This window comes from Saccopteryx bilineata, chromosome 2 (genome assembly GCF_036850765.1).
Source record: "Saccopteryx bilineata isolate mSacBil1 chromosome 2, mSacBil1_pri_phased_curated, whole genome shotgun sequence".
Lineage (NCBI taxonomy): Eukaryota > Metazoa > Chordata > Mammalia > Chiroptera > Emballonuridae > Saccopteryx > Saccopteryx bilineata.
In genome coordinates, this window is record NC_089491.1 from 37,781,447 (window position 1) to 37,802,185 (window position 20,739).

Sequence of the window (20,739 nt, forward strand, 5' to 3'; positions counted from 1 at the left end):
TCCCGCCCAGGACCCAGAGAGACAACTGAGGGGGAGCCAGTGGCGGCTTCATTGCTGTCGCCTCCGCTACAGCTGCAGTCACAGCTCCCGGGTTCCACAGAGACACCTGCTCGTCTCGGCTTTCCTCGGCGCCCGGCCCTCCAGGACGGCACCTAACAACAATCCGCATCCGCATCTGGACTTGGCTGGCGAGATACTTTGTACCAGAAGGCTTGGGACCTGAGGCCATCGAGGTCGTGGGTACCCAGGATCCAGGGAGCATGGGAACCGGAGTCCCGGCCTCGGAGCAGACCAGTTGTGCCAAAGGCGATCCACAGGTTTATTGCCCTGAAGATACTGGAAGCACTGAGGGTGTGCAGGTTACTGACTGCGAGATCCCTGAGGACAGCGCATCCCAAAATGAGCTGGGCTACAGCAATCCGGAGGACTCTGGGCAGCTGATGGCTTCCTACGAGGGTAAAGCTAAGGGCTACCAGGTGCCTTCCTTTGGTTGGCGCATCTGCTTGGCTCATGAATTTGCAGAGAAGAGGAAACCCTTTAATGCCAATGACATCTCTCTAAGCAACCTGATAAAGCATCTGGGCATGGGCTTGAGGTGAGTAGAATCCCATTGCCTAGATGGGCTTCACTTTGTTCCAGCAGAAGTGGGAAAGGGTGAGAAAACAGATATGTGCCTTATTCCAGTCAAGTGGCCCCTATCCCCAACATATTCTGAGCCTTGATTTTGGAGACTGAGACCAGGTCACATTTTTTTTGCAACCCTATACTCGCAGTAACTTTCTCTTTAGCAGGAAAGAGCAGAAACATTTAGGCCTGCAATCGGCCTTTCCCATTTAGGCTCCCGCTCACATACCCTTTTCCAAAGACTACTCTGGGATTAGCTATGTTTTGTGGCAGGATAGGAAAGGACAGTCTGGCTGCTGTGGTACTGACACATTGTTGTTTTATTTGGGAGGGGTGGTTCTCAGATTCCCCTGAGCAACTGGAGTATTCTCCCTACCCTGTTTAGGCACACCACATTATAGTCCAACACCCATCAAGCTTTAGCTCTAGGATGAGAGCCTGCCTGCTCTCTTAACCCTAAGCAGAGGGCAGTGAGAGATGCTGTTCACTCTACTCTGGGACAGACAGGCCCTGATATAAAAAGCAAAGACCTCTGATCAGAGAGGTACTGCCATAGGTGTCCTTGGGGTAATAGTCTTCCAGAGCTGCCCTGGTGTCGCTCTCCCCCTGCACTCCCTACTCAACAATTGCAGACTCCTGAAGAGCTTATTCTGAGCTGTAGAACTTGTCTAGATCCTTCCAGATCCCCACTGAGTTCAAAAACTAGTGATGGAGAATCTGAGACATATTAACAGGAACAGGTGGATGTGAGGACAAAAAGCATCACCTTGAGGTCATTCTGAGTCAGTACACACAGTAAACACATATCCAGGGAGCGAGGCATAAAGGTTAGAAAACCCAGCCCTGACAGCCTTTAAAGGAATCCTTCCCTTTTCCAGTCAGTGCTGTGGGGCTGGGGTAGGGAGTCCATTTATCTAAGCCCAGCCCTAGAAAGTGGGAGGGGCCTGGTGCTGCCTGGGTATCCTGCTACTTTGCCAGTACTTGTGGGTGGCCTGTACCAGAAAACAGTCATCCCTCCAGGCTGCTTCTGAAACTGAAGCAGCCCAACCTTGATCACAAAAGCCTTTGGGTCAAGGCAGGATCTAGGGCCAGAGTACTGAGAGAAGCACATTGGGGTGCATGTGGTGGGAACATTGAGGTAAAGAATTTGGGGGTTATCCTAATCCCTCTGTCCCTATATATGAGCTGAGTCATAGAGGCCTGAAGCTGTGCTCAGCCCCCTGGGACCTTAGCTTCCCATACCAGGATAGGGTGGGGCCACCAACACAGGATTTTTGGAATGGAATGAGGTCCTGCATTGAGGAGAAAAACGGGTGAGACAATAAAAAATTCTGAATGATAATTCTTAAATTGGAGCTGAAATTATGGAGAAGGCCAAATACAGCAAGAATGGCCAGCTGCAAAATTAAGGGAGTGGGACAAAGAGCTGAACTGAGGGCACAGAAAATAAGTAGCTCCAGCAAGACAGAGTTGTCTTGGCCTCAGAGTAGTCCAGACTCAGTTTTGATTGCTCTCTCTTCCAGATAGAGGCCATTCATTCAATAAATATTTATTGAGTGCTAGTTCTATACTAGGTATTTCTTTGTTCTGCCTGTCCTCATATCTTGCATTTCTCCCTTACTGCCCTAATCCCTGCTGCATGCTCTTTCCCTTCACCAATCCTTTCTGGTCTCTAGTTTCAGAGTCCAGTTTCCTCGAAGCTGGGAGGGAGGATCTTCTGCTTTCCCATCTTATCCTTTGTCTTCCCTCCCTTTCCTCCTACCCCTAGAATGTATCCCTGTTCTTTGAGCACATTTCTCCTTCCCTTGTTCCTGTCCTGTTCATCTCTCATGCCCCACTGTTTGTACATTCACATGTAAAATCAGCAAATATTTACTGATTGCAGAGCTTGTGCCCTGCTTTGTGCTTTAAATTACAGGTATTAGTCATCGTCATTGTGCCTTTCCCCAGGGAATTTAAATGTTTGTCAGACTCACATGAGAAACACTAAAATAACAAGAGGGCATCGGATTGAGAATTGAGATAGTGTATGTACAAGTAATGATCATACCTGACACAGGTATTCCACTTGATGGCTATCTATTATGTCATTTGCTCTTTCAGCCATTCCATGAGGTAGGTAGCTAGGAACATATTCCCATTTTGTAGATGAAGAAACTGAGGCTTAGAAGGATTACTTCCAGAATTACACTATTACAAGTGTTGTGCTTGAATAATGAGTATAAAATGGCTGGGTAGGGAGGAGAGTAGAATTGAGAGAGTCTCACAGGGCAGGGGTTGCTTAGTGAGGACCCACCACAAATGGGAATTTGTAGAAAGTAAGATTAGAAGGTGGTCTAGGACAGATGTCAGAGCTTTGACTCTCAAACAGAACCATTTGCCAATGGGACGTAGAGCTGTGAAAAACCCAGGAAAATGTTAATTTTTTTAAAAGGCTTTACTGGGATATTATGAGAGAGCAAAATCACAAAGCTTACAGTTTAAGTTTTGAAATTAAAAATTTAAAAAATAAGGAATGTATGGCCCTAGCCGGTTGGCTCAGTGATAGAGCTTTGGCTCAGCATTTGGATGTCCCAGGTTCAATTCCCAGTCAGGGCACACAAGAGAAGCAACCATCTGCTTCTCCACCCCTCCCCTCTCGCTTTTCTCTCTCTCTCTCTTCCCCTCCCGCAGCTATAACTCTGTTTGAGCACGTTGGCCCTGGGAGCTGAGGATGGTACCATGGCCCCGCCTCAAGTGCCAAAATGGCCCCAGATGGCCAGAGCATCGCCCAGTATGGGTGGATCCTGGTCAGGGTGCATGCAGGAGTCTGTCTCTCTGCCTCCCTGCTCTCACTTAAGAAAAATTTTTTTTTAGAAAAAGGAAATGTAACCACTGGTTGTCTATGGGTGGAATTTTTTGCCCCTCTCACCTACTGGATTCTACAGATTTTTACCTGTCATAATCAGGAGAAAAAATAATAATTTTAAAAAGAAAATTATTCCAGCACCCTATGCCTGTGGGAGTGGGGAGTTGTAGGTCAAGAAACCATCACTGGCCCTTTCAACACCTTGGACAAAAGCTCCTGTGGTAAGCTAAAACAGTGATAGAGGTGAGGCAAGATCAGAGAGGAGAGACAAAGACCTTCCCACACTGTAAGCTGGGGTGCAAAAGTTGAGAGGAGGAGAGGTTTAGAAGCAAAAGTGTCAGGTCCCTGGAACATTTAATGGGGAATCACAGCTGGGTGTCCTGAAAGAGGTAGGTGATTATAGCCCAGGAAGCACCGCCCACAATCCTTGTCATTCACAATGCCTCTTGCTCCTCAGGTACTTGCAGTGGTGGTACCAGAAGACTCAGGTGGAGAAGAAGAAACCTTTCATCGACCTCATCAACTGTGTACCCCTGAGACAGATCTATGGTGAGCCTCACCTCAGCTCTGCCCTGTTCAGAGAGGACCTAGCCTCCAAAGAGGGAGTGGAGCTAGGCAAAAGTGCTTACAGGTTAGGCAAGATTCACTGCCTCCATCCCCTAGGGTTTTTTCCCCCAAGCTTTACTGATACAATTGGCATATAACATTGTATAAGTTAAGATATACAATGTGTTGATTTCACATCCCCAGGGTTTTTAAAGGAACCCATCTTTAAAATCTAAAAGTGAGAAATGGGCTTGTTTTCTTCTCATTATTCCAGTAACATCCTGATTCTCTCTCTAGGTTGTCCCTTGGGTGGCATCGGGGGAGGCACTATCACCCGAGGCTGGAGAGGCCAGTTCTGTCGCTGGCAGCTTAATCCTGGAATGTACCAGCACCGGACAGTCATTGCTGACCAAGTAAGAGCCAGGTGGTTGAGAAGAGGTCCAAGACAGTACCTCTCCAGGCCAAGATGGGTCTGTTGGCTATTGGCTAATGTAGGATGTGGCAATTAGATGTGTACATGATCCAGTCCAGTAAGTCCTTTCAGGATTTCTTCTGTGTGCCCAGCCCTATGTACTATAGCAATGAGACACTCATAAAGCACACATTCCTTGAAAGAGTAAACATCCCTGGCACATCTGTGCCCTTTATTTCTCTAATAAATGCCTCCTACCTACTTGCTGCCCCAGCTCCACTAGCTGAGCTACTATTCAGCCACAGAAAGAATTTCCAGATCAGTTAACCTGGTTGAAAGGACATGTGGTAGGACCATAAGGGAAAACAAAACCAGAAGTCTACAAATGCAAGGGGGGAAAGGTGCATATAGAGCACCAACTGCTCACTCTGGTTCGCTAGCCTTCAGCCAGAGGTCAGCTGCTGTGCTGGTAGTCTTCTGGAGGTCTCTCTGGCTCAGGGCCTGGGAAGCCCCTCCTCTCCCTTCAACCCTTTTTCTGAAGCTTTGCTTCTTTTCCCTCTGTTCCTTCATCACATCTGGGCCTTCAGTTGCCAGAGACATGTGATCTACCTTTCATCATCTCTCTAGTGACCTCCCATGTTGAGTTGTCCACCAAGTTCCTATTTCCTGTCTGAACGATGCCTTCAGCTTTCAGCTCATCTTCAAAGGAGAAATGACTAGCAGACCTTGAGCCCAATTAATGAGCCTGTCCTCCTAGTTAGATTTATCAGCCCTGCCCAGTGTCCCAAGCTTCCTCTCTGGCTCATCCCTTAGGTATCCCCAGGGAAATACCTTCCAGAATTGTGACTCTACAGTTAAAGTAATTATTGCATGCTTAACGTGTGTTAGAGTTTTTGTATATTTAATACTTAAAGACAATTCTATAAGCATCATTATTATTCCCATTTACAAATGAGGAAATTAAGATCTAGAGAGATTTAGTAACGTGACCAAGATCACACAGTTGGTAAGCAGAAGCACTGGGATTCAGACCAGTTCCCTCTGTAGTTAAGAGCCCATGGTCTTAACCATTATCTACTATTACAAAAACCTATATATGTTTTTGTTTGTTTGTTTTGTTTTTTACAGAGACAGAGAGTCAGAGAGAGGGGTAGATAGGGACAGACAGAGGATCGCAGAGAGATGAGAAGCATCAATCATTAGTTTTTCATTGTGACACCTTAGATCATTGATTGCTTTCTCATATGTGCCTTTGCCGTGGGGCTACAGCAGACTAAGTAACCCTTTGCTCAAGCCAGCAACCTTGGGTCCAAGCTGGTGAGCTTTGCTCAAACCAGATGAGCCCATGCTCAAGCTGGCAACTTTGGGAACTAGTTTAAAGTGCCTGTGGGTTACCCCATTGTAGCCTATTTTCACTTTTGGTTTAGTTCACAGTGTGCTTGCGTCGGGAAGGGCAGACTGTGTACCAGCAAGTGCTGTCTGTGGAGCGCCCAAGTGTCCTGCGCAGCTGGAACTGGGGCCTGTGTGGGTACTTTGCATTCTACCACGCCCTCTATCCACGAGCCTGGACTGTCTATCAGCTTCCTGGCCAGAGTGTCACCCTCACCTGCCGCCAGATCACACCCATCTTGCCCCATGACTACCAGGTGAGAGTCCCGCTCTTTTTCCTCCATTATCCTCCCTTCCTTGGGATCCGTCTCTGCTGGAAATTCCACGAACTATGAAAGAAGGGGTTGGAGCATGAACATCATGCTGACTTCTCAGGACTACTGCCCAACTGGTCTTGTGTCTCCCAGCAGACAGCATGCCTGGGAACATGGGGAGATTAAGTGGAAGACAAGAGAGTATACTAAGAGTATTTGAGTCAGGTCCTTGGTACGAGGTTTGATCCTGGGGAATGGGCCCAGGAGGGGCTAAACTGGGACCATCTGAGTCTGATCTTTTGCTCCCAGGACAGCAGCCTGCCTGTAGGAGTCTTTGTGTGGGATGTGGAAAATGAAGGGGACGAAGCTGTGGATGTGTCCATCATGTTCTCCATGCGGAATGGACTGGGAGATGGGGACGATGCCCCAGGGGGTCTGTGGAACGAGCCCTTCTGTCTGGAGCGTGATGGGGAGACTGTCCGGGGGCTGCTGCTGCATCATCCAACCCTTCCAAATCCCTACACAATGGCTGTGGCTGCACGACTCACGGTACGGACCTCTGTCCTACACAGTATGTTAACCTCTGAACCACTACCCCAGCCTGGCCCCTGAGCCCACCCCCTCTCACTGTGATCTCATTCCCTAAACTTTTGAGTCCCACCCTCACCACAGCCCTTAAGCCTTCTGGGCTTTAAGGAAGTGGGAATATGTAACAGGAGTTAGTGTTCGTCAGAAACCAGCACACTTGTAGAGCTTCCCCTCACTGTCTTTGGCCCTTTAACAGGTAGATACGACCATAACCCACATCACAGCTTTTGACCCTGACAGCACTGGGCAGCAGGTGTGGCAGGATCTACTTCAGGATGGACAGCTGGACTCCCCTGCTGGTGATGGGGGGGTCTAACAGGGAGGCGGTGGGAAGAGAGGCTGTGCCTGTCTGGGGAGTAGGGTGGGAGACCTGGAAAAGACTGGGCCTTGTTCCCATGTTAGGGATCCCTGGGACTGAAGGTGGTGCCTGTGCTGATTCCTCTGTGCTTCTCTCAGGCCCAAGCAGCCCCTCTCCGAAAGGGGTAGGTCTCGCTGGGGCTGTGTGTGTGACGGGTAAGCTGCCACCTCGAGGCCAGTGCCGCCTGGAGTTCTCACTGGCTTGGGACATGCCCAGAATCATGTTTGGAGCTAAGGGCAAGGTCTACTACAGGTGAGGTGACTGAGAGAATACAGAGATCCAAGGTGCTAGCACTCTGACATGGGCCTATGTTCTCATCACTCCCTTTCTTTCCACTCCAGGCGATACACAAGGTTCTTTGGCTCGGGTGGTGATGCAGCACCCGCCCTTAGCCACTATGCACTGTGCCAATACCCAGACTGGGAAGAGAGGATCTCAGCTTGGCAGAGCCCAGTATTGGATGACAGGTGCCAGCGTGGCCCATCTCTTGTCTTTCTTCCAGCCAGGCTCTTACACTTCAGCTAGGACTCCTTGATTCACTCTCCACCCACTGAAGTCAGCAGAACTGGGCTGGGATTTTGGTGCCCCCACTCTATACTGAACTCGTTCTTTCTTTTCTGGGAGATCCACTCATTAGACCATTCTTCTCCCGACTCCCAGGTCCTTGCCTGCCTGGTACAAATCTGCACTCTTCAATGAACTATACTTTCTGGCTGATGGAGGCACAATATGGCTGGAAGTTCCTGAAGACTCCCTACTAGAGGAGCTGGCAGGGAACATGCGTCAGCTTCGCCCCCTCCTTACGGAATATGGTCGCTTTGGCTACCTTGAAGGTATGGGCTGCTGGTGGGCCATAGTATGGCAGGTGGTATCTGTGAGGCCAGTTAGTGCCCCACCATGAGGCAGGATGGTAAGTTTTGCCTACTCCAGGTTATTGGTTGGGATGAGGGGTAACTAGCAGATGTGGCTTGCGACAGTGCCCCACCCCTAACTTTAGAGGACAAGCTATGTAGGGAGGGGAACAAGAAGGGGAAGCAGGAATTCTGGCAACAATGTATCTCCCTTATTCCTCCAGGCCAGGAATATCGCATGTACAACACATACGATGTCCACTTCTACGCTTCCTTTGCCCTCATCATGCTTTGGCCCAAGCTCGAGCTTAGCTTGCAGTATGACATGGGTGAGGGTCTCTTGTGCTTTTTCTGTCTCTTAGCTGCCCAAACTCCTGAACTTTTGTGGTCCCTCAGATTGTCTTCCCCCAAAACATACCTACATCCTGTTTATTGGTTCCCTTCTGGGGTCACACACACAGCTTGGCACCACCCCAGGCCTGACCATTCTCTACCCACCTGACTTGTATGTCTGCCTCCCCAGCTCTGGCCACACTCAGGGAAGACCTGACATGGCGACGGTACCTGATGAGTGGGGTCATGGCACCTGTGAAAAGGAGAAACGTCATCCCTCATGATATTGGGGACCCAGGTAAAAGTCCTTCCACCTTCCCTCTCTCAACTTGAGCACCCTCTACTCTAACCACCAAGGCAAATGAACCAGGTTCCCTTTCTTCCCACAGATGATGAGCCATGGCTCCGGGTCAATGCATATGTGATCCATGATACTGCCGACTGGAAGGACCTGAATCTGAAGTTTGTGCTGCAGGTTTATCGGGACTATTACCTGACGGGGGACAAGGGCTTCCTGAGGGACATGTGGCCTGTGTGTCTGGTAAGGGATGCATGTACAGTGGCCAATGCCAGGGCATGACTGGTGTTTGGGGAGAGTGAGCTGGCTATTGTCTTTCCTTAGTATCTAGGTCTTCAGTATCTTGGTCCCTCTCTAGGCTGTGATGGAGTCTGAAATGAAGTTTGACAAGGACCAAGATGGACTCATTGAAAATGGAGGCTATGCAGACCAGACCTATGATGCATGGGTCACCACAGGCCCCAGGTTGGGGGGCAGGGATTTCCAGGGGGCCTGAGGTGGGGAACTGAGCACTAAGGGATTGTGAGCCCAAGGAAGAGTGGCTCATTTCCTGTTACATGGCATGGGAATGGCTGGAGCGGCCAGTCTGACCCTAAACCCGTTTTCCTGATCAGTGCTTACTGTGGAGGACTGTGGCTAGCAGCTGTGGCTATGATGGTCCAGATGGCCGCTCTGTGTGGGACACAGGATATCCAAGATAAGTTTTCTTCCATCCTTAGCCGGGGCCAAGAAGCCTATGAGAGATTGCTGTGGAATGGTGAGTTGGAGGATTCTAAGGAGTCTTAAGGCAGCTATGGAGGCAGAAGGAGCTTTACACTTTGCCTTTCCTCCACTCCAGGCCGCTATTACAACTATGATTGCAGCTGTCAGCCTCAGTCTTGTAGCATCATGTCTGACCAGTGTGCTGGCCAGTGGTTCCTCAGGGCCAGTGGTCTAGGAGAAGGAGACACTGAGGTGAGAGAGACTAGGAGGAGGAACCAGGAAGATGGGTTCTTCCTAGAGGTATGAAGCAAGTTTAAGAGACTCATGTTTCTGCCTTTACCCTTGTAGGTATTTCCTACCCCACATGTGATCCGTGCTCTCCAAACTATCTTCGAGTTCAATGTCAAGACCTTTGCAGGAGGGGCCATGGGGGCTGTGAATGGGATGCAGCCCCATGGTGTCCCTGATAGATCCAGTGTCCAGTCTGATGAAGTCTGGGTGGGTGTGGTTTATGGGCTGGCAGCCACCATGATCCAGGAGGTAATGCACCGCTTTCCCCACCTCTCCAGCAGCTATACTATGACTCAGCATTCTTGCTCAGCCCTCAAACATTTCTACTGCCTAACCCAGTGCCATCTGACCCACCCAGAAAGCTTCCCTCTTCCCTGGCACACATTCCATCTCTTGCCTTCAGTCTTCTGTAATTAAGTTTACCTCCCCCATTTACTGGGAACCGCCTGAGGGCAGAGACCCTACAATCTCCATCTGACCAGCTAAAGTGGTCATTCACAGGTTGCCAACTAATGTCTAATGTGATTGTCATCTCTCCCTACAGGGCCTGATTTGGGAGGGCTTCCAGACAGCTGAAGGCTGCTACCGTACTGTGTGGGAGCGCCTGGGCCTGGCCTTCCAGACCCCTGAGGCATACTGCCAACAGCGAGTGTTCCGCTCTCTGGCCTACATGCGGCCACTGAGCATCTGGGCCATGCAGCTGGCCCTGCAGCAGCAGCATAAAAAGACCTCTAAGCCAACAGCTGAACAGGGTACTGGACTAAGCACAGGATCTAAACTCAGACCAAAGGAAACCATGGCAAACCCAAGCCCAGAATGAGCTCTCCGAACTAAGGGAGGGAGGTGCTAACAGTCCAGCCTCCTGCCTGGCTTTTGCTCCTCCCCCATCCCCCCAGTCTCCTGCAACCCTGAGCCACCGGGACAATCATGTCTCTTCCCTTTTCCCCATCCACCCAACCTAGTAAAGGGGTTGAGGGTGACCCAAGCATCAGAATCACTTATTTATTTCTTTCCTCCCCATTCCCTCATTGCATGAAATATTAAAGGTCAGTTGATTTCCCCAAGTTCATTCATGCGGTGATAGACATGCATGGGTACAAATAAAAGACCCAGAAAGCCGGTAAGTGTGGTGTGTTTGAGCCCTCAGGCTTCCTGACAGGGCACAGAAGCTAAGACTAACCCTCCCATTCCTTTTCATTTGGACACAGAATGGAGGCCCAGGCCTCCCATCTAGCCTGAGTATCTACCCTGTAAGATAACAGATACGGGGCTGTGGGCAGGGAGCCATCCCCACTCTCTTGTAAGATTTGCCTGCAAGAGAAGGACGGGACCTGGGCAGGGGAACTTTGAGAAGGGGTCATGGAGTGGCAACTTCAGGGGAGGCTGTGTGCTAGGAGCCTGAAGCATGTGGTAGAGCAGGCAGCAAGAGTTGCCAGGAGCCTGGAGTTCACGGTCTGAGCTATCCTTTGGTACCTCCGACTGTAGAACTGACGGCTCCAGCTGGTGAGGGAGGGCCCGAAGCTGGCGGGATAACACTGAGGAGACAAACATTCTTCAGAGGCAGGCCAGGCTTCTCCCACCAGTCCACCCTAAATAGTACCCTCAAGTCTCTTACCTCCGAGCTCAGCTGGCAGGCTCCCCCTTGTGTCAGAGGAGTACATAGCAGGTACAAAGATGAGACAGAAGGAGAACAGCAGGACCTGGAGCACAGGAAAAGGAAATGAGCTCTGGATTGCACCCGTCCCTGCACCTAAGAGAAGGATTTTGCCTTCCATCAGCATCCTCACCAAGACACAGGTGCTGCTACTGCTGGTTCTGTTTGATATCTGAATCACCATGGCCTGGAGTCTCCTCAGTTGATCCAGGAGGGACCTAGAAAACAGTGAGCAGCCCCTGCGCCCTGGTACCCTGAGATACAATGAAACCCTCTGTGCACCGGATCCTCTTTCTCTCAAAAAAAAAGTCTAATAACGTATACTTTCTGTATACATGAGATAGACCCAGGAACACTAAGTCTCTTACTTTTTATCCTATTTTTGCAAATGACTTCATCCTCTCTGGACAAAATGCCTGAAGTTCCTCATTAAAACAAATACACACCTCTCTGCTCTGCCTTGACTTAAACTCCTTTGCAAAGTCAGTGGTTCTACACTGCCTAATTAGCTGTGCTCTTAATCCTCACCAGGCAGTCTATGTTCTCTATTTTCTGGCCCAACTCACCTTTGTTAGGGTTCCAGCCAGACAACTGCTCTGTTCTCTCTCCCTAGGACACTCTCCACCCCATCCTACTACCTGGAATCCTATTTTTCAAATGTCTACCCCATGAGGTCTTTCTTATTCCCGCTGTCTTTTCTTGATACTTAACTTATCCTTAGTTACTTGTGAATATTCCCTATTACTGTGAACTTCATAGAATCAGAAACCCAGTAAGGACCAAGCATCAGGTCTTGTGTGTGGAAGCTGCCCAGCTGGAAATCAAGTGTGGAGCAGGGAAAAGAGACACAGCATTACATGGGAGGGATGAGACAGCACTAATGTTAGAGTTGCTTACAGATTCTGTTCCTCCAGGAGCTGTACTTTGTTCTGTAGCTCCAGATTCTGGGCTGTGTATTTCAAGACCCTAAGAAAATAACAGGGATGTGGGGACATGGTCTGTATACTCCTTTCGAAAACCTACCTCTTCTGGCTACTTCTGTTCGCACCACCCCACAGTTTCTCTCCCGTTATACCTGCTCTCTAAACCTCCCACATACACCTTCTTCTTCCTGCGGCTCTCTTGAGCAGACTTTTTATTTCGAATCTTCCTCCGTACTCGTTTCAGAACTTGTTCCTCCATCTGAGAAAATATAAGAAAAAGGGGTAATCATCAGAACACTGGACCAAAGAGTTGTAAGGCAACTGAGTCCAATCATCTTTCCAATGCAGGATTCCTTTCTACAGCTTCCCTGACCAATAAGCACTTGGCTTCTGGCTGAATGCCTCCAAGTACCAGGTGTTAATGCCCTCACAAGTCAGATGATTTTTAACAATTTTACTAATTAAAAATTTCCTTATCCTGAGCTAACATCTGCCTCTATAATTTCTATCCACTGGACTTATCTAGCACCTAATCTCGGGCCTTACAGAACAAATTAAATGGTCTGTAGGTTTTTTTTGGGTTTTTTTGTATTTTTCTGTAGTTGGAAACGGCGAGGCTATCAGACAGACCGGGATCCACCCGGCATGCCCACCAGGGGGCGTCGCTGTTGCAGCCAGAGCCATTCTAGCGCCTGAGGCAGAGGTCATAGAGCCATCCTCAGCGCCAGGGCCAGCTTTGCTCCAGTGGAGCCCTGGCTGCGGGAGAGGAAGAGAGAGACAGAGAGGAAGGATAGGGGGAGGGATGGAGAAGCAGATGGGTGCCTCTCCTGTGTGCCCTGGCCGGAAATCGAACCCGGGACTCCTGTACACCAGGCCGATGCTCTACCACTGAGCCAACCGGCCAGGGCCTGGTCTGTAGGTATTTTAAGGCACTCAACATGTTCTCAGTTGATCTGGGCAAAACATTATTATTTTTTTAACAGAGAGAGGGACAGACAGGAAGGGAGAGAAATGAGAAGCATCAATTCTTTGTGGCAGCACCTTAGTTGTTCATTGATTGCTTTCTCATATATACCTTGACCAGGGACTACAGTAGAGTGAGTGACCCCTTGCTCAAGCCAGCGACCATTGAGTCATGTCTATGATACCACGCTCAAGCTGGATGAGCCCGTACTCAAGCCAGCGACCTCGGGGCTTCATACCTGGGACCTCTGTGCCCTGGTCCAATTCTCTGTTCACTGGGCCACTGCCAGGTCAGGCTGGGCAAATATTTTTAACACATCACCTTATGTCTTCAGGAGGGGCTTCATCTTTTAAATATCTGTCAAATATCGGCTCGAAACTGGACACTAAGATGTGATCTATCCAGTATCAAAAAGTTAGTCCCTGCCCTTCCAGAGGCAACACCTCTATTGACACAGCCTCCAAACCCCATTCACTTTCTTAGTAGCCATATCACACTGCTGACTTGTGCTTTTGAGAATCTAAAATTCTCAATCTTTCTGTCAGTGAACATTAACTTCATCACTGTACCATAATATGCTTGTGAAGCTGTCGTTCATTGCTTGAAACTTAAAACTCAGGAATTTAGATTTATTCTTGTTATACTACTTAGTCCAGCCTAAAAATTTAACTCTACTTCCTGCTATAGGTGGATTACCATGAAACTAGTAAAATCTAAGTGTCAGAGCCCCTTGCTTGCGGTCCTTTCTAAGTCCCTATGCTAATGCACTGACGATTTTGAATTATTTCTTAAAAAGAACACCAAAATTTGTGCAGGCTCCCAAAACCAGGATCTGTCTGTGCATCCAGCATATTGACTATACCTCCCAGCTTCCTATTAGCAAATCTGCTAAATTTCTCACCTCATCCCTTTTTCAAGTTACTGATAAAATTAACAGAACTGGCCTACTGGGGACCCAAAACCCCTTTCCAGCCTTTGCTCAACTAATGGAAGTCTTACCTTAGTGAGAGGAAGCGTTCCAGGCAGAGTATGCCCCTCCTGTTCCAACAGTATTTTCTCCTCATCTGTCAGTATCAGCCTAACGATCTCCTGGATTAAGAAAAGTGGGCAGCAGAGTTGCAAGGGGATGTCAGAGAGGAATGAGGAATCTGGCCCCAGACCCCTGCGATATAGGAATAATCCGCCCATAAATAAAATACCTGCTCTGCCGGCTCCTCCACATGCAGGGGAGTTATGTGAGGTCCTTCTTTCCCGATGCTCCCACTGTCTGCAAAAGACAAAGTGAATAGCCAGGCCCATGAGTCCTCTCCTTCCCCCCTCAAACTTCACCATTTCATACTCACCTACATCTATGGAAACATGTTCTTGTGGGAGAGAGTAGGAGTGATCATGGTGGACAAGACGGGGATTAGAGTTACTGAGAATGTTCAAAGATGCTGGCGGACTCGGCAGGGCGCTCAGAAAATCCTCCCCGTCCCAATCGCTCAGGAAATCCTCCGCGTCCCAATCGCTCAGTGCCTGCAGAGGGTTCAAATGAACAGTCCTTGACCTATCACCACCCCTTGCCTCACGAACACCCCGCCCTGCGCCTCCCTGACTCAATGCCCTCACCCACCTCAGAAAGCAACAACTCCCAGTCCAGTGAAGCCTCTGGGGCCTCGTTGGGCGCCGCCCCCAAATCTCCGCTTTCCTCTGACAGGAAGCCCAGCAGGTCCTTGTCACCCGGGTCCAACGCCAGCTCCATATTTGACACCTATGAAAAGAATGGGCAAAAACACAGTTCACCCCTCCACCTGATCCCAACCCCGAATCCCATGCAGGGCTCCCACCGATGGTCAGTGAGCCCCACCTATCCGCTTGTCCCTTTTCAGGCGGCTTTCCCCCTAGCTACTAGCTGTCGACGCTGGATCTGTCGATTCCCCGCAGCTTCCAACACAACGGAAGTGACGCGCCTACCCACAAGGCTTTCGGGACTTGAAGTTCCCTGTAACGAGGAAGTGGCCTGCGTGCGGCGCCACGTCCTGGGAGCTATGCAAATAGAGGAGACGTCCCTGCTGCCTCATACCCCGAGGGCGGGCATTCCGGGGAATCAGCTCCGCCTTCGCCTCAAGCTAGAAAAAGGAAGGACCAGAGGCTGAAAAGGAACTGGAGCGCAGTTCGAACGTCTTTCCCAGATAGCGCCGCACCCTTGCTTCCTGCCGGGGAGGGGCGGCCGGTCTTCGGCCGTCTCCCGTTCATCGAGAGCGAGGGCCAGAGCAGCTTCCTGCAGTGCCCGCAACCATAGAGCGCGGGCCCAGGGTGCCGCCCTCGGGTGGGGGACGTTCCGGGGACGGAAGTGGCCGAGAGTGGCGAAGGGAGGGCGAGGCCGGATCCCAAGAGCCACCGGGAGAACGAGCCGGCTAGCGGGCCGGCGGGCGGGGCACAAGCCAGGCAGCGCAGGTAGGTCGGACCGGGCGGAGCGGGAGTCTTAGGGTGGGGCCGCGAGGCTAGGCCCGGGAGTTGGGCGGGCGGGGCCCCTAACTCTCCTGCGCCTCCTGTTTCGGGTCTTGTTGGAGAGGTCAGCGTCCAGTTTATCTCGGCTATGAGCCTCGGGGTGTGAGGCTCTGGGTTAAAGTAGACCCTTTTGCGGGGGCCAGGCCCTTCCAGGATCAGTCCTCTGTCTCGGATAAGTTTGGAGGAGGATGAAGAGCGGGATGGCAGTGAGGTGCAGAACGGGGATGGGCTTTGACGTTAGCTGATAGCGGGTATGTAGGTAGGAAAGCTTTGGGTGAATTTGGAATTAAGTGGAGTTGAGTTTAGAAATCAAGATTAGCTTTAGGAGTTATAGAGCCGGGGTTAAAATTTTAGAGTGATTAGTGTAAGCCAGGTCCGTTTTATATAGGTAAAGTTTAAATTAAGGTCATTATTTTGTTTTCTAGGGTGGCCAACATAAGTCAGAGTTCAAGGTCAACAACAGGAATTAGATTAGAAATTCAGTTTCTGGGATTAAAGAACCATGGCATAGTCATTATTTGGACTAAACAGTAAAGGGTTGTTAGAAGAGGGATGAATGTTAAAGCCAGTATTGGGAAACTGGAAACAAGTTAAGGTCAAGGTTAATGTTAGGAATTAGGGGCAGTTCTAGAGGTTGTGGTTGCAATCAGGTTAGTTGACCTCAGGCAGGTAAATTTTAAGAGATTGATGTAGGTAAATGCCCTTGTTTTGCAGATCTCATTGCTATGTAGTCTCAGGGGCTTCTTTGACCCAGAATAAATGACAAACTGATTTCAGGCCATGGTTCTGGACCTCAGCTAGAATTGCAAGCATCTGGGATTCCAGCTTCTTTATTCTACTCTCAAAGCCCAAGGCTCTTCCAATGGCCACCATAGTTGAAGGTTAGGGGTTTCTGGACTATGTTGTTTACAAGATAGGAGGTGGGAAAGGGACAGAGATCTAGGAGGTGTACAGCCCTAGTCATAAGTGGGTGACTGCTTAGGGAAGGGGGGACTGGTGACTAAGGGGGAAGTAGGCCAAGGAAACGCTGTTGCCATGGGAGAAAGGAATGACTGAATCCTCTGAAAGTTCAGCCCCACTGTCTCCTGTTTTCTTCATTCCCTGAATATTAACCCTTCCTCTCCAACTCTCATCCCTGGCCCTGCATTTCACACCCTTCCTGCACGTCCCCTTACGGAAGACTTCCCTTGCCCTCTCCCACATTCATTTTACCATCCGTTCCTAGCCTCAGTTTTGCCTCTCTTCCCTCCCCTTAATCTACACACCCTCCCTTAATTTACCGTCACCCAAATCTGAGCTTTCCCATTATTTTGTAACACTCTCCCACCATTGTCACCCACTCGTTCACCTGCATATCTCTTAGTCAGCTACTGAATACTCCACCCCCAGTACAACTGGCAAGTAACCCTGGTCCCTACTGTGTGCCATCCCCTGATTCTTAGCCTCCTTAATTTCTTGGTCCAATTGTAGATCCCCTTCCCCCACTCCCCAAACAGAAAAGAGGAAATGAGACCCAAAGAGGAAACTGGGTCTTGCAGATCCCACGCCCAGCCAGGCCACTGACCACACCCCCATTTCACTCCCAGCCTGACCCTGCCACTGACCATAGCACTATCCCCTGCTGAGTCTGACCCAACCACTCGCATCTCCAGTTCTACTTAGACACTACCAGTGTCCCTTCACTCTCCCCCCCGCTTCCCAGCCTAATTTAGCCACTGACCACAGCCTGATCTCAACCTCCTATAGCCTGACCTAGCCTTTTACTTCATCATTCCCTGACTAAGCCACTGTCTGCATAATTATTCTTCCCCTCCTCCCAGCCTGATCAGGTGACTGATTATATATGTATTTTTCCTCCTATCATCTTCCCCATCCTTTCTCTATACCTTGTCTTCCCCATTTCCAGCCCAATACAGTCTCTAACCTAGTCCCTTTTTTTAAAGGGGTTACGTACATGTATTTTATCATTTTAAATTATAGTTGGCATACAACAGTATATTTCAGATGTGCATCATAGTGTTTATGCATTTATATACCTTTCAAAGTGATCACACTGTTAAGTCTAGTACCATCTGGCACAGTACACTAACCTTATCCCTTCTGTCTCTGCCTGGTGCTAACCACATCCCCTAACCACAGCCTCATCTTCATATTCCCAGCTTAGCCTGATCCTTTCTTTACCCCCTTCCCATTTTCTTACCTAAACTCAAGCTGCCCCAGTCATTGAGTGGCCACAAATGACAAGAAGCTATGGAACCCCCAGTCTGACTTTGGGTCCTGATCCCTGACAGTTAACAGGACAGACTGTCATCAGGTCCTGTCAGTTCTACCTCTTAGAATTTCTAATTAATGACATCCTTCTCTCCACTGTTCTATCTCTGGCTCCATTACCTCTCACTTGTGCTAATGCAGTATCTTTCTAACTAATCTCCAAGGAAACTGCCAGAGTTATTTCCCCAAAATCCAGTTCTGGTTATGTTCCTTCTCTGCTTGCAGCCTCCCTTGGCCTCCTGTAACCCTCCAGTAGGTGAAATCCCTTATACTTCTCTCTCTAGGCCTCTCTTGCCTTTTCATCTTAACCCTGACTTCCCCGTCACTGCTCCCTTGCAGGTACCCTGTGCTTCAGCCAGCCTGTCTGCTCTCTTCCCTGAATGCTCCTCCGTGATTTCCTGCTTCTCCACCTTTGCTTATACTGTTCTCTCTGCCTGGAATGCTACCCCTGACTCATCTCCGGCTGGTGTAGTGGAGAGCTTGGGCTTTGGAGTCAGAGACACCTGGGTTCGGATCCTGGCTTTACAACTTAGGTGTGTGACTTTGGACAAGTATCTTGAACAAGTGTTTAACTTCTTTGAAGCTCAGTTTTATAATCTGTAAAAATGGAAATAATGACACCTACCTTGCAGGGTTGTTGTAAGGATTAAATGAAACTATGTATACAAAGCAATGGATGTATAGTTAATAAAAAGATAGATCACTTCTTATTTTTATATTATCTTTATTTTTTTAATCCTAACTTCAAAAGACACTTTTCATGGTCCCCTTTCCCTAAACCTAAGAGAATCCTCCTGTGAACACATACCTCTTGGCTCTTACCACATCCTGCCCTGTTGGATAATTCTGTATTTAACTTATTCACTTAGCTCACTGAGGGCCCCTTGAGGGCAAAGGCTAGGTAGTAAGTAGGACTTCCTCTTGGTTCTCAGCCACTGAGAGTTTGGCCCAGAGTCTTCCCCATAACAGGTCTTCAGAATGCTTGTTGGATGAATGGAGGGACAGCGTCTACATAAGAAGAAATGTGGGGCGACTTAGTGCTTGCTGATAGAGGTGTTTTTGTGGGGGAGCTATGTGCATGGGGTGAGGTCTTTATGGGAAGATAAGGTGGTTGTGATGGGATCTGTGTAAGGGCTGCTTGTTTGAGATAAGGTATATGTAGAGACATTATAAGCTGTATGGAAAAGAATTCTGTGCATAGTCTGGGGTGCATCTGGGGAGAATGAATATGCATGGATAAGGGTGTGATGCTGTTTTGGGGGCCTTCAGGTCCAGCCCTTCAGCTGCCCAGTCCAGCCCTAAATGAGCCTCCAGCAACTTGAGGCCGGATATGTCAGTCTCACCCACAACCCTCACCAGCCCCCCCTCCTCGCGGTTGCGGACTCAGAGGCCAAATTTGGTAACAGACTGAGTGTTGCTCCCCCAACTCTCTTCCATTCTGACTCTGTCTTCAGCTTTCTCCCTTTGTCCCTCTCTATAACTCCCTGTCCTTCTGCAGTTCCCTTTGCGGGTATATGTTCTGGGTATATTCTCCATGTGCCCCAAATTCCTTATCCCCAGTACACTTACATTCCATTCCTTGCTGGGATTTGACCTCCTGTCCTCCATTCCCTCACCCCCTCCAATTGCCCAACTCCTCTGGAATGTATCTCAGGAATGTCTTGAGGGAGGAGGAGTTCCCTGGGAGGGGGACGTAGTGGGGGGGGGGTGTTGTTGTTGTTGTTCCATAAAACATGGAAAGGGTAACAAAGTTTTCAGGCCAGAGAAGGAACAGGGTAGCTTCTCTGTATATTTTCAGGGACCTTGTTCTGTGCCCTCATCACCCCCAATTCCTCCTCAATTCCCTTTCCTCTCACCCTCTTGTAGTTATGTGGATGTCCACTTAGGACCAGCCTGAGAGTAAGAGTAGGCATGACTCAACTCCCTTATCGGGGTCTCACCAGAGGTTTCCGTACTTAAGGAAGAAGGGGGTGCCTATATGTCCGGAGGAAATGGGGGGAGATGGGCAGTTTCAGCTTAGGGTGGAGGGTCCTTTCAGTCCTGCCCTCAGCAACTCTGACTCCAGCTTCACTCCAGCCCTCCAGAGACCCCAACGTCAGGTCTGTCCAACTACTGGGAGAAGGACTCGAGGAATGGGTGGGCAGAGAGCTGGAACTGAGGAAACTGGGAGGACCCTCTCTTATTTGGGAGTTAAGATAGAAACAAGCTGTAGTTTCTTCTCATTTGAGACCCTGGACTGTTGAGGTGAAAAATGGTCCATCAGACCATTAACCACATCTGCCTCCTGTCTCCTGTTTCTACCTAGATTTTCAAACCCCCTCATCCCATCCTTTTTCATCTCTTCACCCCCCAAAAACCTACCTCTTCCCAACTTCCCTGATTCTCAACTGCCTTCTATATCCCAACACTTCTGTCTCTGCTTCCAACCTTCACCCTAGTCCTGCTTTCACCCTTAGGGTTAGCAGTTTGCCTAGAGGGGAATGAGCAGTCTACATGTGCTCACTGTCTTAGTTAAGAAGCACCAATCCCCTTACAGAGCTGGGTCACATCATCAGCTGCCAGGCAGACTTTTCCTCTTGTGCGCTGTGCACCACCTGCCGCCTCCACTGGCTCCTCCAGCCCACTAAGAGGTGGTGCCAGGAGGGCGGGGGAAGGCAGGTTGGGACTCGTATCTTGAGAGGCACTGAAAATACTGTCAGGGGGAGACAGCAGAGATGGAGGGCAGAGTCTGAGAAGGACTTACTGAAGAGAAGCGAGCATAAGAGGAATTGTGAGGATTTGGTGACTTAGAAGGAGCAGGGACTGAGTTAGAAGGACTGGACTTTCTCTCACCTGCCTTGAAACCCCCTTCCCCCCCACCATCCACAGGGTCTCATTTCCCTTTGGCAGAATTGAATAGTTGACTAGATAATTTCTGAAATCCCTTTGGATTAGAGGGTC

General features: G+C 49.4%; 3 protein-coding genes across 4 annotated transcripts in view; 2 read left to right on the forward strand and 1 right to left on the reverse strand.

The window, feature by feature from the left end:
• Positions 1–180: 180 nt before the first annotated feature.
• Positions 181–10,558, forward strand: GBA2 (glucosylceramidase beta 2). The gene is made up of 17 exons (XM_066256791.1): positions 181–595; positions 3,930–4,021; positions 4,316–4,431; positions 5,858–6,076; positions 6,383–6,622; positions 6,858–6,960; positions 7,118–7,271; positions 7,361–7,486; positions 7,680–7,852; positions 8,095–8,199; positions 8,394–8,501; positions 8,593–8,744; positions 8,860–8,966; positions 9,116–9,258; positions 9,340–9,455; positions 9,552–9,743; positions 10,039–10,558. The coding sequence occupies exons 1-17, from the start codon at positions 261–263 to the stop codon at positions 10,312–10,314; spliced, it is 2,757 nt and encodes a 918-aa protein (XP_066112888.1). The 5' UTR covers positions 181–260; the 3' UTR covers positions 10,315–10,558.
• CREB3 (cAMP responsive element binding protein 3) lies at positions 10,483–15,236 on the reverse strand. The gene is made up of 10 exons (XM_066256794.1): positions 15,101–15,236; positions 14,651–14,788; positions 14,379–14,553; positions 14,235–14,302; positions 14,035–14,124; positions 12,224–12,330; positions 12,046–12,114; positions 11,282–11,366; positions 11,110–11,194; positions 10,483–11,029 (listed from the first exon to the last, which is right to left on the reverse strand). Exons 1-10 carry the CDS (start codon positions 15,113–15,115, stop codon positions 10,725–10,727), a joined length of 1,137 nt encoding a protein of 378 aa, XP_066112891.1. The 5' UTR covers positions 15,116–15,236; the 3' UTR covers positions 10,483–10,724.
• A 99-nt stretch (positions 15,237–15,335) lies between these two features.
• The window catches only part of TLN1 (talin 1), a 31,682-nt gene continuing 26,278 nt past the window's right edge, over positions 15,336–20,739 (forward strand). For both annotated transcript variants that reach the window (XM_066256789.1, XM_066256790.1), the window contains exon 1: positions 15,336–15,474. The gene's annotated coding sequence lies outside the window, so the exon portion shown is untranslated. The remainder of the gene's footprint in view (positions 15,475–20,739) is intronic.

What these genes read in the sequence shown, in the direction of transcription:
- GBA2 (XM_066256791.1), top strand. Translation starts at nt 261, where the DNA reads ATGGGAACCGGAGTCCCGGCCTCGGAGCAGACCAGTTGTGCCAAAGGC. An exon ending in ACCCCTGAGACAGATCTATG is followed by an intron (nt 4,022 to 4,315) that starts GTGAGCCTCACC and finishes TTCTCTCTCTAG; the next exon opens with GTTGTCCCTTGGGTGGCATC. An exon ending in AGCCCAGTATTGGATGACAG is followed by an intron (nt 7,487 to 7,679) that starts GTGCCAGCGTGG and finishes CCCGACTCCCAG; the next exon opens with GTCCTTGCCTGCCTGGTACA.
- CREB3 (XM_066256794.1), bottom strand. An exon ending in GAACGCTTCCTCTCACTAAG is followed by an intron (nt 12,331 to 14,034) that starts GTAAGACTTCCA and finishes ATATTTTCTCAG; the next exon opens with ATGGAGGAACAAGTTCTGAA. An exon ending in CTCCTGGAGGAACAGAATCT is followed by an intron (nt 11,367 to 12,045) that starts GTAAGCAACTCT and finishes ACTGTTTTCTAG; the next exon opens with GTCCCTCCTGGATCAACTGA.